The sequence below is a fragment of the Mauremys reevesii genome, linkage group 2 (assembly GCF_016161935.1).
Source record: "Mauremys reevesii isolate NIE-2019 linkage group 2, ASM1616193v1, whole genome shotgun sequence".
NCBI lineage: Eukaryota > Metazoa > Chordata > Testudines > Geoemydidae > Mauremys > Mauremys reevesii.
Window position 1 is genome coordinate 284676324 of NC_052624.1, and position 23005 is coordinate 284699328.

A 23005-nucleotide genomic window follows, 5' to 3' on the forward strand; every position below is an offset into this window, starting at 1 on the left:
GCTAGATGGACCCTTGGTCTGACCCAGTGTGACTGTTCTTATGATGTCCCACAACCTGATCAGCCATAAACAGCTTAAACCTTGCTTTGGTCCTGTAGTCTAGGCATTAGAATTGAATATAGCAGGACCTGGACCTTGGGCCAGTTCCCAAGTGACAAACACAATGACCAGCAATGACCTAAGCCTCCAGGAGGACGTGTATCAGTTTCGTTCCTTTAAAGCATTGGTGTGAAGCGTGTTGCATGTAGTGATCAGGCCACTGAGTGTTGCTTTGCAGTGGGTGCACAGTTGGCTCTAAGTGCTGCTCAGGGCTGGCAAATTTACATGCTGGGACAGAGAGGTCCTGGCGTTCAGCATCCCCTCCCTCCCATGACTGCCCCCTCGGTAGGAGTGAGACTCTTTCTGCCTTGCAGAGCTAGGTCCAGCTGTTGGCCCACAGCCGGAGGAAAACAGTGATGCTATTGAAGAGGAGACGCCATTGCCCACTCTGGAAGAAGTGGCCCGGATGACTAACACGGCTTACAGCAAGATCTCAGGTGAGACTCTAACGGCGCAGAAGTTAATTGTTCCTTGGTTTGCTTCCTGGGCAGGTCAGGAGGGCTGGCTTCGCTTAATGCCGGGGGCACGTCTGCCTTGCTCTGCAGTGGCTCCTAGAGGCTGGTCGTGGAGTAGCAGTGCTATCAGTGACTAGCTGGCAGGTTAAGTACTTGTATCAGTTTTGTAGCTGCAGCTGTAGAAGGAAAGCTGAGATAGGAGTGTAACCCCTCTGCCAGGCTGAAACGATAGCAACAAGGGCCAGGTTCAATACCTAGGGGTCCCTTCCCCACAACGTAATGCAAACCAGCTCGAGCCCCCACCCAGTGACCTGGGAAAATCCTACACACACCCCTGGGCGCCTCAAGGAGGCAATACTTCCCCTCTCGCAAGCACAGACTCTTGGTGTAGCAGAAAAGGTTTAATTACATAAGATAAACAACAACAAGCATTAAATTTGGAAAATACCTTAACTAGAGATCATGGGTCAAACCGTGAGCAAAGACCCACCCCAGCAAATTGGGCCGTGTCCTTCTTTCTGGGCCCTTGAGTCCAGCAACCCCCCAAATCACCCACAGTCCCAAAAGTCCCACAATCCAAAAGTCTCTGTCCCGGGTCAGTGCAGCCCCAGAGTTCAAGAGTCTCTTTGCAGAGGTCCCCCTCCCCAGCCTGGGTAGAAAAGGGGCACCTTACGTGGTTCGGGGCCAACTGCCCTGCCTCTTCGTGGGGTTCTGCTTCCACCAGCCGTCCCCGCAACTGCTCAGTTCCGCTGGCTCTGTGGGCTGCTCTGCTCTGCCAGCTGCTCTGATCCACCAGCTGTCCTGTGATCTGCTCCGGCCATCCTCGCGAGCTGCTTGGCTCCACTCACCCAGGGCTGCACAAACTGCTCCACTCCGCTCTGCCAGCTGCTCTGCTCCACGGTATTGCTTCAGGCTCCCCCACTCATAAGCATAGTACTCAGTGCTCTCAGCTCAGCAAGTCCAGCTCTTTAGTGATTCCAGCTCTTAGTAGGGGAGCCCCACTGAGTTCAGCTCAGTAACCTGTATCTAGATTCTTAAGGGAATCAAACATTAACTCTGATATGCCACAGTGGAGAGAGGCACAGGTGGAACTGGTGCATCTGGCTCATACAAGAAGCTTGCACCACCCAGTACAGATATCTGTCCCCAGCCTCTCTCTTTTCAATGGGTTTTGGAACCCATGTGCCCCATCTAGCAAGCGCTATCCAGCTGACAATGAAACCCCCCATCACAAGACAATTTTGTAGTTCCCCATTTACCCAATCAGGGTGACAACATTTCATTCCTCCTGCCCCAATAACAACGAAATTGGGGCTCCCACAGCTGTGAAAATAACCATCCCATGCTGCTTTGCGGTATGCTAAGTGGGGTGGGAGTGCCCATGCAAATAACCGAAATACCAATGCAACACTTTCCGCACTCCCCATAATTTACCACCAGATGTCAGGGTGGGGCTCATCCTGACTCTGCTTACAGGAGCTTAGAAGGGTGCATGTTAAAGGGAACACAGTCTTGGATGGGTGCAAATGTGACCTTTCATGGAAATAACAGCAGTCTGGACGGTCACCTGCTGGTAACCTTTGTGGTCTCTCTCTTTTAATTGAACTAGACTGCAAAGTATTTTGGATGAGCAAACAAACATGGTTGCAACCCTACAAAAACAAAGGGTTTTTCTCTCTCTCTCTTTCAAGTCCTACACTGCTATGTGCTTGTGAGGAAGCGGATGCCTGGATCTGCTCCCTTCTCAGTGCAATGAAATTTTGAAGACCCTAGGGCGAGCCGTCAGCCAAAATCCTCAGTGGGGGTCCTGCCAGGGCTTGGCTCTCGGAGAGCGGGAATCATGTACATATTGTAACACTAGCTCATCAGAATCCGGTACATGGGTTTGTAGAGCGCTTCTCGCAGCGGGGCTCTGATCAGCGCCTGTGGCCCCTGGTGCATAGCAATACACCAATCAATACGAAATGGTCCGAGCTAGAGGGGAGAGACGAGGCAGAAGGTTGATGCGCGTGTGCCTCTTCCGTCTGCAATGGGCCTCAGCAGCTGACAACACCCCTTGAAGCCAACTCCTGGTCTGTTACCGTCACGCCTTCTCCTGCCCGCCACCATATCCCTGTTCAACTCACTCTTGTTTGGCTTCCAAAGAGCAAACCCTCCACGAACGTCCAGGCTGACTTGTCTTGTAGTTGAAAGAAAGCAAGGAAGAGTAACAGCAGTGTCTCCAGGAGAGCGCTCTGTGTGCGTCTCCTTTGAACTTCCTTGCAGCAGCTCTGAGAACAAAAGTCCCCTTCTCTGCATGCGGCCCCCCTCTTAGAAAAGAGCATCACACAGACAACAAAAGCATCCCCGTTTCCCTCTACACAAAAGCTGTGGTGTTTGTACTGGAGCTGATATGCTCCGTGCAATGGAGTTTCAGCATGTGATGATGCCCCTATAGCTTTAGAATTTGATGCTTAAGTCCAAGTATAACTCCTAGCCACAATACAGACTGGGTTATTGTTATCTGAGTGGCTGGCAGCCCGGAGTGGGGCCTCTCATAAGTTCTGAATGCAAAAGAGCTTGGTGTTAAGAGTTCTTTACAACAGAGCACTAAAGAGGATTGTCTCTATCCATCCAGGTGCTTATAACTCCCACCACTAGTGGCCTCCCACACAGCGGAAAAGAAGTAATCGTCTCGTCCATGTTTTCCATCCCAGCCTGTAGTGGAAACAGCTCGATTGCTTTCTAGGTTTGCTTTGTCTTTGGTGGTATATGTTTGCACGTGTGGCTATGCTGTATGTATGTCAAGACATTGTTACGGGAAAGCTACACTGAAGCAATGAGTCTCTCACTGAGTTCTGCGTGTGGTGAGGCCCTGGTCTCGTATCTCCTGAGGAAGCCAGTTGCAGTCTAGGCCCAGCTCCCAGGAAAGTTCTGCCTCCCGCACTCCTGAGACTCTCCAGTGGCTGGTAATTCCATTGTCCCAATGGGTGGAGGCCACAGTTGCTGAGGGAGAGGCATCTCTTGGATGGCATAGGCCAATCTCTTGGTTTCTGTGGGGAGCCAGTGCAGAGTGTAATGCCAGGGAGATGTGTTCATGGTGACCTGTGCAGCCACAGAGAGACTGTTGCTTTCTGCACCCATCTGAGTCTTTTCAGACTTTGTGGCTTCATTCTCAGACTTGGGTTGCAATCATCAAGCCAGGCCATGAATAGCTGGACGGCCAGCTCTAGGCTGAGAGAAGAGGGCGCAGACTTCTGTCTGGCTGCAGATGGAAGTGCAGATGTCTCCAGGGCTGTCATAGAATCAGAATATTAGGGTTGGAAGGGACCTTAGAAGGTCTCTAGTCCAACCCCCTGCTCAAAGCAGGACCAATCCCAAACTAAATCATCCCAGCCAGGGCTTTGTCAAGCCTGACCTTAAAAACCTCTAAGGAAGGAGATTCCACCGCCTCTAGGGAACCCATTCCAGTGCTTCACCACCCTACTAGTGAAAAAGTTTTATCCTAATATCCAGCCTAAACCTCCCCCACTGCAACTTGAGACCATTGCTCCTTGTTCTGTCATCTTCAACCACTGAGAACAGTCTAGATCCATCCTCTTTGGAACCCCCTTTCAGGTAGTTGAAAGCAGCTATCAAATCCCCCCTCACTCTTCTCTTCTGCAGCCTAAACAATCCCAGTTCCCTCAGCCTCTCCTCATAAGTCATGTGCTCCAACCCCCTAATCATTTTTGAGTATCCAACAGCGTGGAGGAGACCTAAATGACCCCAAGGCTGACTCAGTCTGAAGGCAAATGCTCTCAACAGTGAGGGATACCATGGAGGAAAATTTTGGAAGCTCTGTCCTGTTTCCTACAAGTCCCTTCAGTCTTGGTTGGGTGCAGGGTCAGCAGAGCTGGGTGTTATTTGTGTCCTGCTGGCCCTTAGCCTTGGCTGTCTCCCTGGCTCCTACAGGTGCTGAATAACATGGGAGTGAGGATGAGCCTTGTGGGACTCCGGGGTTGAGGGCTTTGGAGTGGAGACCCATAACGACCCTCTGGGGTTGATTGGAGAGGAGGGGCCTGAGCCAGGTTGGGGTGTTTCTAGTCACCCCTGCAGCCTTTTGGAGGCCAGACAGGTGTATCTGGTGATCAGTGGCATCAAACGCAGCAGCAGGGCCTAGCATGGTGAGCGGGGATGGAAGTGGCTCATCTGTGGCCAGGAGGAGGTTGCTCACCAGAACCATGTGCTCTGTCTATTCTTGCCCTGGGCTGAGGCGCAACCAGGAGGGTGGTGATGACAAATGTTTAGGATCTCTGGATCAAAGGCGCTTCATAAAGCGCCCTGCAAACGCTGCGTGTCAGAGAGACGCACGGGGGAATCCTTGCATCTGCCTCCGGGGTGGAGCGTAGCAGCTGTGTACCAGCACACAGCCACACCACCCAGCAGGCTAGGACAGGAAGTGAAGGAGAATCCTGCATCTAGTTAAAACCACAGAGGGAATTGAGGGAGGTAGAAAATAATCCCATGGTTTATATTTGAGCAGGACGCTGGGGTTAATATCCCAGCTCATGGAGAGTCGTTAATGACCAGAAGGGGTCAGAACCTCTGGGCTGTAGCTAGGGTGGGTGCACGCGGCTCCGGCAGCACACAGCCACCTCGTCCGGCACTTCGTCTGTACTGACAAATCTGAGGAACTGTCACAGATTGAAGTGTCACTAGAGGAGGTTTTGGAATTAATTGATAAACTAAACATTAACAAGTCACCGGGACCAGATGGCATTCACCCAAGAGTTCTGAAAGAACTCAAATGTGAAGTTGCGGAACTATTAACCAAGGTTTGTAACCTGTCCTTTAAATCGGCTTCGGTACCCGATGACTGGAAGTTAGCTAATGTAACGCCAATATTTAAAAAGGGCTCTAGGGGTGATCCCGGCAATTACAGACCGGTAAGTCTAACGTCGGTACCGGGCAAATTAGTTGAAACAATAGTAAAGAATAAAATTGTCAGACACATAGAAAAACATAAACTCTTGAGCAATAGTCAACATGGTTTCTGTAAAGGGAAATCGTGTCTTACTAATCTATTAGAGTTCTTTGAAGGGGTCAACAAACATGTGGACAAGGGGGATCCGGTGGACATAGTGTACTTAGATTTCCAGAAAGCCTTTGACAAGGTCCCTCACCAAAGGCTCTTACGTAAATTAAGCTGTCATGGGATAAAAGGGAAGGTCCTTTCATGGATTGAGAACTGGTTAAAGGACAGGGAACAAAGGGTAGGAATTAATGGTAAATTCTCAGAATGGAGAGGGGTAACTAGTGGTGTTCCCCAAGGGTCAGTCCTGGGACCAATCCTATTCAATTTATTCATAAATGATCTGGAGAAAGGGGTAAACAGTGAGGTGGCAAAGTTTGCAGATGATACTAAACTACTCAAGATAGTTAAGACCAAAGCAGATTGTGAAGAACTTCAAAAAGATCTCACAAAACTAAGTGACTGGGCAACAAAATGGCAAATGAAATTTAGTGTGGATAAATGTAAAGTAATGCACATTGGAAAAAATAACCCCAACTATACATACAACATGATGGGGGCTAATTTAGCTACAACGAGTCAGGACAAAGATCTTGGAGTCATCGTGGATAGTTCTCTGAAGATGTCCACGCAGTGTGCAGAGGCGGTCCAAAAAGCAAACAGGATGTTAGGAATCATTAAAAAGGGGATAGAGAATAAGACTGAGAATATATTATTGCCCTTATATAAATCCATGGTACGCCCACATCTCGAATACTGCGTACAGATGTGGTCTCCTCACCTCAAAAAAGATATTCTAGCACTAGAAAAGGTTCAGAAAAGAGCAACTAAAATGGTTAGGGGTTTAGAGAGGGTCCCATATGAGGAAAGATTAAAGAGGCTAGGACTCTTCAGTTTGGAAAAGAGAAGACTAAGGGGGGACATGATAGAGGTATATAAAATCATGAGTGATGTTGAGAAAGTGGATAAGGAAAAGTTATTTACTTATTCCCATAATACAAGAACTAGGGGTCACCAAATGAAATTAATAGGCAGCAGGTTTAAAACAAATAAAAGGAAGTTCTTCTTCACACAGCGCACAGTCAACTTGTGGAACTCCTTACCTGAGGAGGTTGTGAAGGCTAGGACTATAACAATGTTTAAAAGGGGACTGGATAAATTCATGGTGACTAAGTCCATAAATGGCTATTAGCCAGGATGGGTAAGAATGGTGTCCCTAGCCTCTGTTCGTCAGAGGATGGAGATGGATGGCAGGAGAGAGATCACTTGATCGTTGCCTGTTAGATTCACTCCCTCAGGGGCACCTGGCATTGGCCACTGTCGGTAGACAGATACTGGGCTAGATGGACCTTTGGTCTGACCTGGTACGGCCTTTCTTGTGTTCTTATGACCGAGGGGAAAGTGGCACGTGTGGAGTCGCCAGCATCTTGGGTTTCCTCTCAGCCAAGTGCTGCATAAACCTGTCCTGGGTTTCATTGGCTTGTGCCTGTTCCTTTGCATCCCCAGCTGAGAGCAGAAGCAGCCAAGCCGGGCCCGAGAGGGCTGGCGAGGAGTTCGACCTGCACATGCAGAGGCCCGTGTATGAGCCACCCGCTCCGCCCCCACCGATGGAGCCTCTCTACGGGCTGGGGCAGGATGGGAAGGTGAGAGGTAAGAGTCGGGAAAGGCAGCTGTGCTACGGAACGGGCTTATAGTGAGTACGTGCTGGACTCGTGTTGCAAGCACTGGGCCTCGCTCATGCAGCTGAGCAGACACACCTGCCTGGCTTTGCCACAGGCACCAGCCCAGTGGTGTGGAAGCTGCATTCTGCTCTGAGCAGGGTGCTCTCCCAGGGCCCTGGTGCTGCAGGCCTCTCAGAAGGGCACTGCCGCGTTGGTGCGCATGACAACGAGGGGCCTTCGCATTCTGCTCAAGCCCCTGCTCCCCTTCGGGAGAACGGCTTTGACCGGGAATAAATCGGACTCGTCGTCCCGTTTTAAGCAATAGCCCAGGCATCGTTCCCAGAGCTAGAAATAGAACCCAGGAGTCCTGACTCCCAGCTCCCCTTCCTGTAACCACTAGCCTACCTGCCTTCCCAGAGCCCAGCTAGAACCCAGGAGCCTTGACACCATCCCCTGCTCTATCTGCTAGCAGCTCCTTGCCTGTGTGCACCATTGCCCTAGTCCTCCCTTGGGCTTTGCAACTGGCAGGGCCTTGTGCTCCACCGTGGGTTCCTGACTACGTGTGTGTCTCCGTGCTGTGCAGAGACCCCAGAGGAGGTGTTTCAAGCTCTGGCTGAGCTGGGATACAGCGCCTTCCGCCCGGGCCAGGAGCTGGCTGTCATGAGGATTCTCTCAGGTAACCTGCCTCTTACCCTGGAGTAGATCCTTCCTGCCTGTCCCCACCCACTCAGGAACGGTCACTCATGGCCCCCGAGGGCTGGGGCCAGCGACATGTGCCTAATGAGGGTTTAGCCCCGAGAGCACTTTCCCGCCAGACCGCCCATGCTGAAATGAGGCCAGGGCTGGGGGAAAAGGAACCAGTGCCCCACACATCTCTCTGCCCCCTTCCCATGCTGACTCCTCCGGTGGATTCCAGGGGTGGTGGCCCTGACTCTGCTGCTGCTGTTTCTGAGCCAGGTCTGTCCACGCTGGTCGTCCTGTCGACGGGGATGGGGAAGTCTCTGTGCTACCAGCTCCCTGCGTACTTGTATGCAAAGCGGTCCAAGTGCATCACCCTGGTGATCTCCCCGCTCGTGTCGCTGATGGATGACCAGGTAAATGGGACGTGGCTTTGATCGCAGCCTGGTTGCATTGGGGCTCCTTCCTTGGGCTTTCTCCCTCGCCCCCTGTCCCTTCACAGGAGGCACTCGGGGCCCAATCCCTTTGAAGCTGAGGAGCCTGGTCATTGACTTCAGTAGAAGCAGGATTGGGCCTGATTCTGTCCGTTCTTCATCCCACTTTTACTCTCTAGCAACTGCCCTTGGGACCCTTCACCCCCCGGGGGTGGCACATTTGGGGATAAATATTTTCCCATCTCCAGATCAGTCCTGTTTCCGGGGGTTCCTGGGAATTCTCTGCTCTGCTCAGGGCTCTGTCCTTTCTGATGTGCCAGGCAGGACATCTTGGAAGCCTCTGACCTAAGGATTGCAATGGAGCCCCTGGCTGCTGGATTTTGAGTCTGCAGACAGGCCCCCAGACTGAGCGGCAGAGGAGCTCTGTCCCTGGAGGAGCCCTGTCCATTGATGTGTGCGTGTAATGCGCTTCGTTCCCAGGTTTCGGGGCTTCCCCCCCACCTGAAGGCGGTCTGCATTCACTCCAACATGTCGAAGAGCCAGCGAGAGGCTGCCATGGAAAGGGTGAGTTGCCTGGGGTGACGGGACCCTTCCCGTAGGAGCTGTGAATCTGAGCCTGCTCTCTGATCCTGGACTAGCAGCGCACTCTCCTCTGGAGGGTAGAAGGAGCATCGGGCATTGTTGCTTGGCTTGGGGCACGGGCCTGCTATGTGTGTGGCTGTCTGCTCCTAAGGAGTGCTGCTCTGAGACGCTGGGTGTGAGTCCGGTCTGACTGATGGGGCAGAGACCCCTCATGGGCTGGCTAATGGGAACTGGTGGGAAATATCCACTGCCGTCAGGGCTGGGCTTGCCCGACGGCATTGCCTGGCCTCATATGGAGCGATTCCGATTTAAATACACCCCCGACCATGTTCCGGAGTAACGGGCGTGTGCAGCCAGCCTGGGGCTGTTCTGATGAGTGCTGATCGGGTGTGCGTTTCTCCCTGGTAAGGGGAGCTGGATGGGCAGCTGGGAGAACAGGTACCCTGCATGCCTCCCCCCCAGCCCACATCAGGTTCTCCTGGCCCTCCCACTCCCCATCCCTCTGAAGAGGCCATTACGGTGACCAATTGGTACTAATTGTATTGGTGGCTTTTGAGCTGCAGGCATCTGAGCCGAGAGCTCCCAGCTGGTGGATTGGAAAGACCCTCTAGCTCCCAAGGAGGGCTGGGCTGAAGGAGCTGAGCTTTAGCCAATCCCATGGGGGGGACGGACGGACGGACACACACACACACACACACGTTTCCTGGGGCGGGGGCTGGGTATGTGTAATTCTTACCGGGGTAACCCCTCCTTCCTGATGCTGTGCGTGTTTGCAGGTGAAGGGAGGGAAGGTGCATGTGCTGTTGCTCTCCCCGGAGGCCCTGGTGGGCGGAGGCAGGGCGGGATCTAGCTGCCTCCCCTCTGCCGACCAGCTTCCCCCCGTGGCGTTTGCCTGTATCGATGAAGCGCACTGCGTCTCCGAGTGGTCCCACAACTTCCGCCCGTGCTACCTGCGGCTCTGTAAGGTACGGGGGGGGATCTGGCCAGAGCTCCTTGGTACCAGTGCGCCGTGACGTCTGCCTGCGGGGATGGGGGGAGACGGCTAAGGCTATGCCTGCTGTGTCTGTGTTAGCAGCAGCAATGAGACGTGGTGCCGGGAAAGGGGCTCTGGAGGCACCGTGTCTGAGATGAGCTGTCAGACCAAACTCCTGGCTGCTAATTCCCTCTTGGGTAGCTGCATTCTGACCCCCTGTGTTCCACTTGCCTCTTGAGGCACCATTCTCATGTCCTGCCCTGAGCTGTGCAGTGATGTTGGGAGGGGGAGATCGGGACTCTCCAGAGAGCTGTCCCCCACGTGTGGCGCACCACTGCCTCTCAGCCAGGAAATGCCAGCCCCTGGCATTGGGGAGCGACCGCTCTTCTCCCTGCAGGTTCTTCGCGATCGCCTGGGGGTGCGCTGCCTCTCGGCCAGGAAATGCCAGCCCCTGGCATTGGGGAGTGACCGCTCTTCTCCCTGCAGGTTCTTCGCGATCGCCTGGGGGTGCGCTGCCTTCTGGGCCTTACAGCCACGGCCACACTAGCCACAGCGCAGGATGTGGCCCATCACTTGGGCATCCGGGAGGAGGAGGGGATAGCGGTGCGCTCTGCTGCCGTTCCCCCAAACCTGCACCTTTCGGTCTCGACGGACAGGGACAAGGATCAGGTAGGGAGGGGGAGCAGGGCTTTCCGGGAACTTGGAAGAGACTCGCATGGTCCTTGAAGCACTAGGTCATCTCTCTAAATCCCAGCTCGGGGGTTTCAGTCCAGGATTCATCCCTTCCTGACCTCAGTGGTTGCGTAGTGTTCTTTGGAGCTGCTCGACGGCTGCCGTGCATGTCTCCTCCACAGGTGGCTGCTCTCTGAGGGCGCATGAAATGATCCATGTGTGTCATAGCCTCGCTCTGGGATCCGTTGGGGTGCCAGGCTTCCTCTGGGATCCCCACGTATTCATTCTATGCTGCACAGGGAGTGGGATTCACCAGGAGTGGGTTGGGGAGTTGCCCCTGGGAGGGGGTCAGTGTCCCTGCCTTCAGGGGGGCTCGTAACTCAGGTGTGGGCTTTTCCGGCCCTGTGAGAGGAGTGAGCTGCCTTGAGAAGCTCCTAGGGAGTGAAGCATCTGTAGAGCGGAGACCCATTCTCTCCTTGTCTGGTTCCAGGCCCTGGTCTCGTTGCTGCAGGGGGAGCGGTTTGGGAGCCTGGACTCGGTCATTGTTTACTGCACACGGCGGGAGGAGACGGCCCGCATTGCGGCGCTGATCCGCACGCGTCTCCAGGGCGTAACGCTCAGGGAGTCCACGACTGCTGAGGAGCAGCACCAGGATGATAGCGTTGGGAAGAGGAAGAAAGCCAAGGGTAAGAAGGGGTCGTCGCTGGGCTTTCCTGCAGCTACAGAGAGGGACCCATGAGCCAGCCCCTCCCCTGAGATTAGACTGTGCCCCAGCCTTGGGCATCTGTGAACAGACATACGCTGGAGCAGAGGCGGCTGCTGGGATGCAGCGTGTTAGGGATGGAATTGCTGTCTGGAGGGAGCTGTCTAAGACACACCAGGCTTTCCATGCTGGCTCAGACCACTAGGCCCTTCAGTCCAGCAGTGAGCCTCTGACGGTGCAAATACCTGATGCTTCAGTGGAAGGTGAAGCTCACTTCCCCTCTCCCACACCATGCGCCCATCCTGGCAGTACAGGGAAATGCCTTCCCAGGCTCTGCGAGCATCAGCTGCATGGGCTTTGCTTCCCCGTGACAGACCATCGTAGCAAACATGGCGGCATGTGGTGGCCGGGACCACCTCAGGGGACGCCACACGAGCGATGTCGGGAAGGGCGCTTTGTCCAAAGGCTCCTGCTGGCTGGCCCCTGGGCCTGCCCAGGCTTTGGACTCTGTTCCTTGGCCGCAGCTTGAACCAATCCCACCCCTGCAACCGGGAGCTCTGGCTCAGCCATGTCCACATCAGAGCTACGGAGCGTAAATGAGGAGCGAAGACTGAATCGCTTAAAATCGAAGCTTAAAGCTCCATCATAGAAACCCTGCTGGGAGAATGAATGGGGATTGGTCATCTGCAGATCCGGGGCAGATGATGTCACTGCAACCCAGTGTGAGGGTGACTAACGGGGGCGGGTGTGTGTCTGGGTGTGTGTTTCCTAAACGCGTTGTCTGTTGCTCGTTTCCACCTCTGACGAATTAGCGAGTGCTCGCAGGGTGCTCTGACAACGGGAAGCCCTACGTCCGTGCTAATGATGATCATTCCGTGGTGGTCTCTCTTCTCTCTCCATGTCTGTGGCGTAGCTAAGAAGAGCATCCGGTGCCCTCTGAAGTGGGTCGCCGATTCCTACCATGGCGGCATGTCCGCCATCGAGCGCCGCCGGGTCCAGAACAACTTCATGTGCGGCCAGCTGCGGATCGTGGTGGCCACGGTGGCCTTTGGCATGGGGCTAGACAAGTCCGACGTGCGTGGGATCGTGCACTACAACATGCCCAAGAACTTTGAGAGCTACGTGCAGGAGATCGGCCGGGCGGGGCGGGACGGGAAGCCAGCGCATTGCCATCTCTTCTTGGATCCGGAGGTAATTGCTGCTGGAGGGCTGGGGGCTAATCCAGGAACCAGGGTATCTCACCAGCCACTTCTGCTGCAGACGGTCAATATCCCAGCCCAACTGAACGCACCTGCTTAGTCGGCTGAGTCGCTGGCTGCTGCAGCCGTTATAGGGAGGTGAATGGCTCTCATGGCCCCCAATGAATCTGATAGCAGGGGCTCTCTAGGGCTTTTACTATAGGGTGCCCAAGCCTGGCTTTAGGCACAACCAACCCTGGAGCCCTGTGCTGATGGAGCCAGTCACAGGCTTGGACCAGCACTGAGAACGGAGTGAGGAGGAAACTTGCCACAGATCCAGACTGATAGGGAAATGTCCTGCCACTGCCTCGTTCCTCGCTGCCCAGCCTCCGTCTCAGCGAGACCCAAGCAGATGGCAGTTCTCAGCCCCGTTTTCCCCGCCAGCAGCTGGGAAGCTCCAGGCTCAGTGTGCGTGGCAGGGGCTGCTCTCTTGCCTGTGTGTGTGTGTGTGTGTGTGTGTGTGTGTGTCACTGTTCACCCCACACTCCCCGGCTCCTTGTCCTCCCCAGGGCGGGGATCTGCACGAGCTCAGGCGACACATCTACGCCGACACTGTGGATTTTTTCACCATTAAGAAGCTAGTGCAGAAGGTTTTCCCTCGCTGCAAGTGCCTGGAGATTCACCGCAAACAACAGGACTTCAGCAGGGTGAGGAATGAGCCCTAGAGTGACCAGATGTCCCGATATTTAACCCTTTGTCCCGTGTCCCGATCAATGTAGGATCGGGACGCCATTTGTCCCGATATTCAGGTAAGAAGGTGAGTGGGAGGGAGGCGCCGACTCCATGGGTGCTCTGGGGCTGGAGCACCCATGGGGAAAAATTGCAGCCAACCTCCCCCCTCCTTGCCAACTCCTCCCCCCGCGTGCCGCGTCCCCGCTCCTCCCCCTGCTCCCAGCACTTCCCGCCTCCTAACAGCTGTTTGGCGGCGCTTAGCGCTTTCCGGGAGGGAGGGGGGAGGCGCGGGCTCGCGCCGTGCTCAGAGGAGAAGGTGGAGAAGAGGTAGGGCAGGAGTGGGGACTTGGGGGAAGCGGGTGGAATCGGGGTGGGGTGAGGGCGGGAATAAGCGGGCAGGGGCGAGCACCCATCTGGCAGAGGGGATGTCAGCAGGGGTGAGTGGCAGGTGGGAGGGTGAAGAGGCAAGTGGTGGGTGGGGGACTGAGGAGGGACGCAGCAAGCCAATGGCGGGCAGGGGATGGGGGGGAGGAGCTGAGCAGGGGCGGGGCCTGGGGCAGAGTGGGGGTGGAGCCTGGGAGGAGCGGGGGTGGACTGTGGGCGGGGCTGATGGCATCCCAATGTGTCCGGATATTTTAGTGTTGTGATCTGGTCACCCTAACGAGCCCTGACTGCCAGGATGGCCAACGCATGCCTGGGCTGCCCCTTCTCCTTTAATAGCCTGTGGGGACTACAGGTTCCAGCATGCTGTGCTCCTTCTCGATCTGATTGCCCCCCCTGCCCCCCCTTACCAACTGGCTGATGGCAGGTTCAGAGCATGACCTTCTCTCTGTCCCCTGGAGATGGTACATCCGGATCGTGCTGACACACAGGCCTGGGATGGTACATGTGCAGCAGGAAGGCGGCTTCCCTGGGCTGCACCTTTTCTGGAGATAAAGAGGAGCTTCAGGCTGCCCGTTCAGCTTAGAATCAAGGGTCCCTCTGAACCTGGTTAGAAGTGGGTTGGGGAAGATCTGGCTTTGGGAGCAGAGCTGCAGCCCAAGGCTCAGCCACGTGGGGCACCTCTCTGGGAGCTTGTCATGTGTGGGCTGAGGGAGGAAGGAGGTCTCCAGCCCCTGCTGTTCGTCTCTGGTACCTCCTGCCTGAGAAGGGCTCGGCATTGTTTCCCTGCAGGGGGGCGAGGTGTTGGACGCTGAGATGATGGAGCTCATGAGAGCCAGTGAGGAGCAGGCATGTCGGGATGACGGGATGAGTGGGCAGCAGCGAGTGTGTTATAAACACGAGCGCGCCATCCCCATGCAGCAGACAGTGGAGTCCCTGGACATCCGAGAAGAAGGTGAGGCTCACGCTGCTTCCTGGCGTGGTGATCTGGAAAGGATTCTTCCTCCCCTCAGCTCCGTGGGCAGGACGGGGCCCCTGGCCAGGATAGTGTGGGCTGCTTTGGCTTTGTGCAACGTCCAGGGCTGGTGGCAGAGCAGACTGATCGCGGTGGGGCTGGTGGGGACGCAGGCGGGGCTGGGGGCAGGGCCAGTCGGCCCCTCGGTGTGAGCTGGGTTGGGGCATGGGCGGGGCCGGCCAGCCTTGCGGCCTGATCCAGTAGGGCTGACCCTGTCTTCCATTGTAGGTCGGGCCAGGCCTTGCTGCTGTATCTGTTCCCCTCTCCTTCTTACAGACTTGCCCAGGTGTATCGGGGGAGGGCAAGTGCAGGGCAGCTGTCATGTCTGGTGTTTGAAAGTTGCCCAGCCAGGCTGGGGCTGCTCCCAAGTCTGCTGCGAACACAAGGGATGTGCCTTGTGCACAAAGAGGGGAGCCGCGTGCAGCTGCTCCTCCTTAACATAGAGGGGGCGGCTCATGTCCCATCATGCCTTGCTCTTGAACAAGCCAGATGGAGGGCAGTCGCAGGTCCTGTGTGGGGCAGTCAGCCGGTGGCATGGGAGGCTAGCGTGCACCCCGGGGGAGGTGGGCCATAGCACTGCGGGCATAGGAAACCAGAAGCCTGGCTCTGCGGGGTGACTGCAGCTCATGCCAGTCCCACCGGAGCTCCCCGTGATTGCCGCACGTCTCCTCTCCTCTGTTACAGGCATTGAGACCCTGCTGTGTTACCTGGAGCTGCATCCGCAGTGCTGGGTGGAGCTGCTGCACCCCACTTTCTCCTCCTGCCGGGTGGTGTGTTACGGGGGCCCCCAGCAGCTCAGGGCAACCGCACAAAGGTTTGTCGCTGCGTGGCATAGGGCGTGATGAAATCTGAGCCCTTCCATGCGGGGACTGGAGAGACCTCTCGGGATGTGCAAACTCTGTGGGAAATGCCTTAATCAGATCAGACACAACTTCAAAACGGTTTCATCTGCTTCTGGGCACCTCCTTACCCGGAAGGGCTGCTCAAACCAGAGCCGTGACTGCACTTGGTAGGGAGGAGCTCAGCTGGGGGATGTTCTTGCCAGCAAGCACTGTGGGGGCTGGCACCTGGAGGAGGGAGGTGAATGGGTTGAAGAGGGATAAGTAGGAGTCACGGGATGAAATCGGGAACGTTGCCGGGAGGATCTATGAGGAATAGGATGGAGAGCTCTTCTCCTGGGATGCTGAGAGAGAGACAGGCCCACGCCCTGGAGACTGGGCTGGCAGACACTCTGCATTGGCCGGGGGATGGACTGGCACAGCTGGGTAGGGCTCTTCCACTGTGCGCCCTCCGGCTAAGAAACAGCGAAGTGCCCCACAAAGGTGGGGCTGCTTTGTGGTGCCGTAGGGGGTGTTTCAGGGAGCGGAGGGGCAATAGATTCGAACTCTCCTCTGAAAGGCTCCTTGCACTGCTGTGCTAAGGGTTATATTCAGCACTGTTGGATGCCCGGAGCATGGCAGCGCTGCAGTAATCCTGGATGCTTGCTGCCTGCAGGAGTGACTGCCTGATTCGATGCAGGGTGCCAGTTTGGTCACTACACCGCTGGCAGCTGGGTTCACAAGGGGCTGAATAACAGTGCTCGGCTCCTGTGCCCAGTGCGTAAACTGACGCCTCCTGGAACCAGGCAGGAATTGCCCTCCACAGGCAGCATTGCACAGCTGGCCAGGGGCCTCCGGGCTGCCTCCCACCTACCTCTGCAGTACCAGGGGTTGGTCGATTGGCAGCAGTGTACAGACAACGATGTGAGGGGCCAGTGCAGCAAACCCAATGTTAATAAAGATACATGGAGCTTTGCATTGATCCTCACAACCTTGCAGAGCGGTAGGGAACTGTGGCAAAGAGACAGGCCCGAGGCTGTGGGGGGAGTCTGTGTCAGAGGAGGAGTTCCTGGCTCCCTGCTCTAGCCCCCGTCTCCCCAGTTCCCATGTTACTGCTGCTGGCTTTGATTTTTGTCTCTGGGTTCTCAGCGTCTGCATCCTTAGCTTTTTCTCTCCTCTGGCTCTCAGCTCCCCACCCATCGCAGTGTGCCTGGCCCGAGAGCATCTGGCAGGGGTGGATCACACGCACGCCAGCTCTGTGGAGTTCGACGTGATCGCGCTCAGCGACTCCATGGGCTGGGAGGTTCTGCCGGTGAAGCGAGCCCTGCGCCAGCTCCAGTGGAGCACACAGCTTCAGAAAGGTGCAGACACTGCTTCTCTGGGGCACCGGGGTCTAGGGCAGAGCTGGGGAAGGGAGCCCCAGGGAGAGCTATGGTGGAAGGATAAAAGCCCCCCTCCTCCTGCAGTCCACATGAGCTCTAAAAGCCCCATGTGTGTCTATGGGATTGGCACTCAGGGCAAAGCCCAGAGCCCGTGGGGGAAGCCGTTAGGTTTTCTGGCCCTGCTCAGAGCCCTGCGTTCAGTGATTCTCGTGTCCCCACGGTGGGATTGTACCAGTGCATCCCCTCGCTGCGCGTGTGTCATCTAGTGATCCCGAGCCAGTTCCCAGAAAGAGCCCCTCTCCCTCCTTGTTGTCAGGTTGCCATGGCACTGGGAAGAGCGGTGTCCTGGTGGAATTCGGCGACCTGTCCTTTCACCTGCGCTCCTATGGAGACCTCACGGACCAGGAAATGGACTCTGTGTGCAACTTCCTGCACCACCGGGTGACGGCGCGGGAAACAACCACCCTCTGTCAGCTCCAAGCCTGCTTCAGGGCCTTCCAGAGGTGAGCATGGGCAGCCGTGGGGAACCCAGCCCCGCTCTGCACGCCCCAGACAGTCGGTTCCAGCTAAAGCCTCCACAAAGAGATTTCCCCTCCTGCCTCTTACCTCTACCTTCCCTTCCCCGCTGAGGGAGGCCCCGGGGGTTACTGCAATACGTGCTGGTGGCAAGACTATGGAAGCGGAGGGGGGCTCGTCGCACTTGAGGTGCAATGAGTTAGACAGCAGCAGTACTGGGTGAAATGCAGACGTCCTGCGGTGTCTGTCAGCAGGTCAGACTGTGTGTGGGGTGGTGAGGAGGCTGGTACTTCTTGACTGGGTGGGGAGCAGAGCTGGAGGGTCCGTGAGGTTGGCTGGGGAAGTCCACGGAGAGCTTTTGAAAACAAGGGGCATAATTTTAATTCAGATCCTGAGAAGACTGGGGCCAGTGGAGCTGCTCCCATAGGAGCAAAGAACTTGCCCCCTCCACTGGTTTGCCTTCTCTGACATACACACAAAGCAGTGTGGCCATTTCAACTCCCCCAAGCCCTACCAAACAAACTGCACACATGCTCCTCTCCTGGGAGAGGGTGAGAACACGAACCACACAGAGCACACACATCACATCACATCGCTCCGGGCATGATTGGCAGATACTCCGGGGACCAGGCCACGAGAAGAACCTGCACGGAACAGACTAGAACTCCAGGGTATGGACAGAATGTGGTTATCCTGCTCTATACACATGGCCTTGCTTCTCCCCTCCCATTGGGCTCCCTTCCCTTCTTGCTCTTTCTCCTTCCCTGCGGCTTATCCCACTCTCTTCTCCAGTTATCCTGCACCCTAAGATCTAGTGGTGCCCGTTCTATCAGTAACACCCCTTTTCCTGAGCAGCGTGGCCTGCCAAACCAGTGCCCTGTACTCGGAGCGTGTGGACGAGGAGAGGAGCTCCCGGCTGAAGGTCTTGTTGATGGACTATTTTGAGAAGAAACCTGCACTGGACGAGACCGAGCTAATGTGCAGGGAAGACGAGGAGGCAGAAGATCTCAATAACATTAAAGTCAGCAAACCCCTTTGTTTACTTCCTTTTGTTGGTATCTAGTTTTGAGCCCATCTGAGCCACTCACAGGCTGGCATTTCTGAAACCCATGCAACCATGGCATGTAGACACTAGTTTTAGTGTCAGCAGTTGCATTGGAAAGGTTGTCTGTATAGCATATGGTTGTACCAGGGTGGGATGGGATGGACTGCATGTATGTGTATGCACACACTCTCTGAGTGGATCAAAATCCACAGCAGCGCTGGTTCCTCTTGGATTAAAGGATGTTAAGCTTTGAAAAGGGGGTGAGTGGGGTGTGTGTGTATGAGAGAGAGAGAGAGAGAGAATATCTAGGAAACATTTATCTTATTCTGGCTTTAAAACCGTTGGCACTGCCATTTTGGTGAACATTCTGTGACTGGATTTGAGACACTTCTCTTTTACTGAAGTATGGAAGCACTTTGCCCAGTGGGGGTATGTTTCCATAACTTCTTTGTTTTCCTTTTATTCGTTTAAAAAGTCTCCCTGCACTCCCTGTTTAAACACTCTCCCTGCAGCATTCTTATGCCAGTGCCAAACATCCAGTAAGTGAAAGTGACCAGAAACAAAAGTGAAACTGATCACTTTTTGGTTTCACTCTTCAAACTGAAGAGCGCAAAAGTGATCAACCATGATGCTGAAAAGTAAATTAGAGGATTTTTTCCCCGGATTCCATAATCTGAGGGTCTGTTAGATCAGTGGTTTTCAACCAGGGATTCATGTACCCCTGGGGGTACACAGGCCCTCCAGGGGTCCATCAACTCATCTAAATATTTGCCTAGTTTTACAACAGGCTACATAAAAAGCACTAGCGAATTCAATGTAAACTAAAATTTCATACAGGCAATGACTTGATTATACTGCTCTATACACTATACACTGATATGTAAGTACAATATTTATATTCCAACTGATGTATTTTATATGGTAAAAATAAGAAAGCAGTTTTTCAGTGTCACAATATGCTGTGACACTTCCATATTTATATGTCTGATTTTGTAAGCAAGTCATTTTTCAGTGAGGTGAACCTTGGGGATACGCAAGACAAATCCGACTCCCGAAAGGGGGACAGAACTCTGCAAAGGCTGAGAGCCAGTGTGTTAGATGGACAACAATGTCTAATCCATGTTTCTGTATTGCACTTTCTATGTTGAAATACGGCTTTTATTGTGTGTCCCTGTTCTGTAACCAACAGACCACTTATGTTGGCAGAACGTATGTCGCTCAGGTGTGTGAAAAAACCAACCCCCTGAGCGACATAAGTGGTCGTGTGCACAAGTGCTATGTCGGCGGAAGAGCTTCTCTCACCAATATAGCAGCTGCTGCTCATTGGGGTGGTTTAATAATGAGGACGGGAGAGCTCTCTCCCGTCGGCTTAGAGCGGCTACACGAGAGATCTGTACGATTCAGCTGTGTCACTGTGAGAAGTGCCACTGTCAGCTCGCTAGCGAGGACATGGCCCAATCCAAGCACAGGAAGCGACCACAGCTCACTGATTTGCTCCCAGTTAATGTTATCCCTTGGTGTGAAGTGGCTTGTGAGTGCTCATTAGCACTGTGTTTGGTTTTTTGGATTTGTCTGATCAAGAAATGGTCTCTCCCAACACTACGAGGCTGTAGAGAGAAGGAATCTTCCAGGGAGACCAAGAGGGAACCTGGCTTATTTTCCCCCCAAAGCCTAACAAATTTCAAATGTTTTCTCTCTAGCTGCGGGAGTGGGAAGGGCAGATCCGCTCAGACATCCGGAATTTCTTGTCCATCCGCCAGGATGAGAAGTTCTCTGGCAGAACTATTGCCAGGATATTTCACGGCATTGGTAAGGAAAGCCGAGTGCAGGACTGGAATCCTATCTGCCTTTTGCTGCTTATGTAATATGACTTGCCACAATGCTAGGCATTTTCTGCCTGCTTTCTGTAACCGCTGCACAGATCTCATCTTAAGCCTCCTTAAAACGTCTTTGTAACCATGGCTATGGTGAAAGGTGCTGGCTTGGAGCCTGAAGGCTTCTTTGGGGACCTGCTCCCGCTGCTGTCCTTGTCAGTTATCGTGAAATGATATGCAACCCTCGGTCCTAGGGAGTGGAGTGTAACCCCCACTGTTGAGCTGCCGGGGACCTCTGACACTCGGGCTGGACTTCCCCAGCCAGGGGGGTTACACGGTTACAGGGTGAGCTGTGCTTTAAGGCCCCTTTGAGGACAGGGTTCGCTACCTTCTCCTCTTTCTGGGAGGAATCACACAATCTTGCCTCCCCCAGACGGGGCATCTGGGCTGCAGTCCACTGGCCACCACCGCTGTTAACCCAACAGGCTGAGCTTGTTTGGCACCTGCAAGCCCTTTTCCTTCGGGGTCCTTTGGCAGCAGCTGATTAGAGAGACAAAAGCAGCTTGCCTCAAGCGTAGCCTCATGCAAGCCCTCCACAGGGCCAGAACCTGCCGAGCAAAGGGTAAAACAGTAACGGCCTGTGAGCATGTTTCCCCTGACCTTGAGCTTCATCTTTCCTTGCTAGCATGGTAAGTTCCCTCCTTCTCTGGGTGGGGAGCCAGCCTGCTTGCTGCAGCTCCTGTCTCCTTGCATCCCCGTCAGCGCTCACCAGCAGCCCCCCGCCACTCCGCTCCCCTTCCTTCTCTAGACCCAGCATCCTCCAGCTGCTCAGTGTCCCTTTGCTCCTGACTTCAGGCCTGGAAAGAATAAACTCTACCAGCCTGCTTGGCGCCAAGCTGGGGTATTCCCCAATTCATAGCATCCCTGCTGTTTTCTGGAGGACCCTTAGTGATCTCTGGGACTGTACCTTACCTTCATCATTGTTTGGGGAACCAAGAGGAAACCCTAACAGCCTCTGATTTAACTCCTTGCCGCCCAGCAGGATAATATCAAACAGGTGAACTGAGGGGCATATGTCGACTACTTTTTATAATCATCATAACTCCCTCCTCCTGCACAGGACCCCATGTTACAGCTTGGCTCTGTCTCCCTCTAGCAGCCTTACCACATACAGGTTTAGGAATCTGCTACTGCCTTTGAACTAATAGACACTGGCTTTTAGCTCGATAGAGGCCCATGCTTTTAGATGCAGATGACCTGGGTTCAGTCCCCTTAGATGACCCATCTAGGGACATTGTCATTGTGTGAACAAGGTTACAGCCTCCTAGAGCTCTGTGGGCCTGTCTGACACAGGTGTAATTCCACAGGTGACCCTGATGTGCTGGAGCAGGGAATCCGGCCTCTGAATGCCTAGGCCTAAGCCACGTATGCTCAGCTGCTGTTAATGTCTAGGTCGCTTGTGTGAAAGCTTTGGCCACTGTTCTGTTCAGAATTCGGCACTGCCACTGAGTGAGAGGCAGGTGATGGGCTCAGCAGCTGACTGGGCCTTTTTCTTTCTCCAAACAGGGAGCCCATGTTACCCTGCTCAGGTCTATGGACGAGACCGCAGGTTCTGGAGGAAATACATCCACTTTGACTTCAATAGAATCATGCGCCTGGCCACCGAGGAGATTATCCGATGCAAATGAGTCTGCGAGGGCAGGGGTGTGATCCACGGAACATCAGACACTGACCGGCAGGGCAATGGAATGGCACAACAGCCACCAGAGCAAAGCCAGGGAGCCCTGCAGGCCATGGCTCCGTATGCCGGTGCTCCTGTGTTCCATTCACCTCACTGCAGATCCCAGGAGCTCCCACGAGGGACCTTGATCTAATGGCTGTGTCGTGATTCTAGTCCCAGTTAACCCAGTGCTGGGAACCAGGGCACCCACTTGCGCTGGGGACTCCTCTGCAGATCCCACCAGGAGAGGTACTTGCTTTTCAGAAGTGGAGAGGATACGCCGTGGGCTGTGCCCGAAGGAGGCTGGGCGAGAGAACGGTTAGAGCCTGACGGTGGCTGGGAGGAAGAGGCTTTGGGCGATTATCCAGTTGACTGTATATAAATGTCCCTTTTAAGGTTCAGTCCCCTAGAGCTGCACCAAGCAAATGCACTTCTCTGGCTCAGGGAGGCGAGTCACCAGCCCTGGGTGCTAGGGGCTTGTCTTGTCTTCCCACTTTTCAGGGCTAACTCCACTATGGTGTTCTACTCATTTTGCAAAATTGTACAACATCTGAACACGTTTCCTGCCCCAGCCCTGCCTCTCACCCCCGGTACAGGGGAGGAGGGATTGGGTACAGCCGGACTTTTCTCAGACGTGGGCTGTGAATAGACGTGTTCCGTTCCCACGGGATATTCAATAACCATCGTGGGAGGTGGCAACGTTTGGCCAGTTCAGGAGGGGGTGGGATGCTGTCTGTACGTTTAGATGGTGCAGGGGAGTGGAATGTCCCTCCCAACGTGCCATAACGTGTGTAAAAAGTAACAGATGTTCGTGTCTGTATTTACGTCCGAGCTTTGACTGTTGCGGTGTTTCCCCTCGCTAACGATTGTCTGTTGCTCAGCGTCCGTTCCAATGCCTTTGGAGTGTCTTCTCAGTGCTGTTCTATTTCCACTGACCATCTGGAATCTTTGTTTCCCCTCTTCCATCTGGGACCGTGTTTGGGTTTTATATTCACACTAATAAACAGTGACTTTTTAAAGTGCCTGTGACTTCAGCCCTTCCCTTCCGGCCATGTGAGCAGAGTTGCAAGACTCTGCCTGTCTCCCTGGGAGCTGCTGGGGGTGGTGGGGCACTGCAGGGTGAGGGATTTGGGCATGTGGAGTGATCTCTTCAA

General features: G+C 54.5%; 1 protein-coding gene across 5 annotated transcripts in view; it reads left to right on the forward strand.

The window, feature by feature from the left end:
• The window catches only part of RECQL4 (RecQ like helicase 4), a 49302-nt gene extending 26429 nt beyond the window's left edge, over positions 1-22873 (forward strand). For 4 of the 5 annotated variants that reach the window (XM_039523853.1, XM_039523855.1, XM_039523854.1 and 1 more), the window contains 17 exons: positions 414-536; positions 7054-7197; positions 7792-7884; positions 8166-8302; positions 8801-8884; positions 9679-9867; positions 10362-10544; positions 11038-11233; positions 12164-12441; positions 12998-13135; positions 14334-14496; positions 15241-15370; positions 16563-16735; positions 17073-17259; positions 18128-18293; positions 20018-20126; positions 21698-22873. In XM_039523853.1, coding sequence (XP_039379787.1) covers positions 414-536; positions 7054-7197; positions 7792-7884; positions 8166-8302; positions 8801-8884; positions 9679-9867; positions 10362-10544; positions 11038-11233; positions 12164-12441; positions 12998-13135; positions 14334-14496; positions 15241-15370; positions 16563-16735; positions 17073-17259; positions 18128-18293; positions 20018-20126; positions 21698-21819 — 2615 coding nt within the window. In that variant the 3' untranslated portion in view covers positions 21820-22873. The remainder of the gene's footprint in view (positions 1-413; positions 537-7053; positions 7198-7791; positions 7885-8165; positions 8303-8800; positions 8885-9678; positions 9868-10361; positions 10545-11037; positions 11234-12163; positions 12442-12997; positions 13136-14333; positions 14497-15240; positions 15371-16562; positions 16736-17072; positions 17260-18127; positions 18294-20017; positions 20127-21697) is intronic. The other variant, XM_039523857.1, reaches the window with a different exon arrangement.
• Positions 22874-23005: the final 132 nt, after the last annotated feature.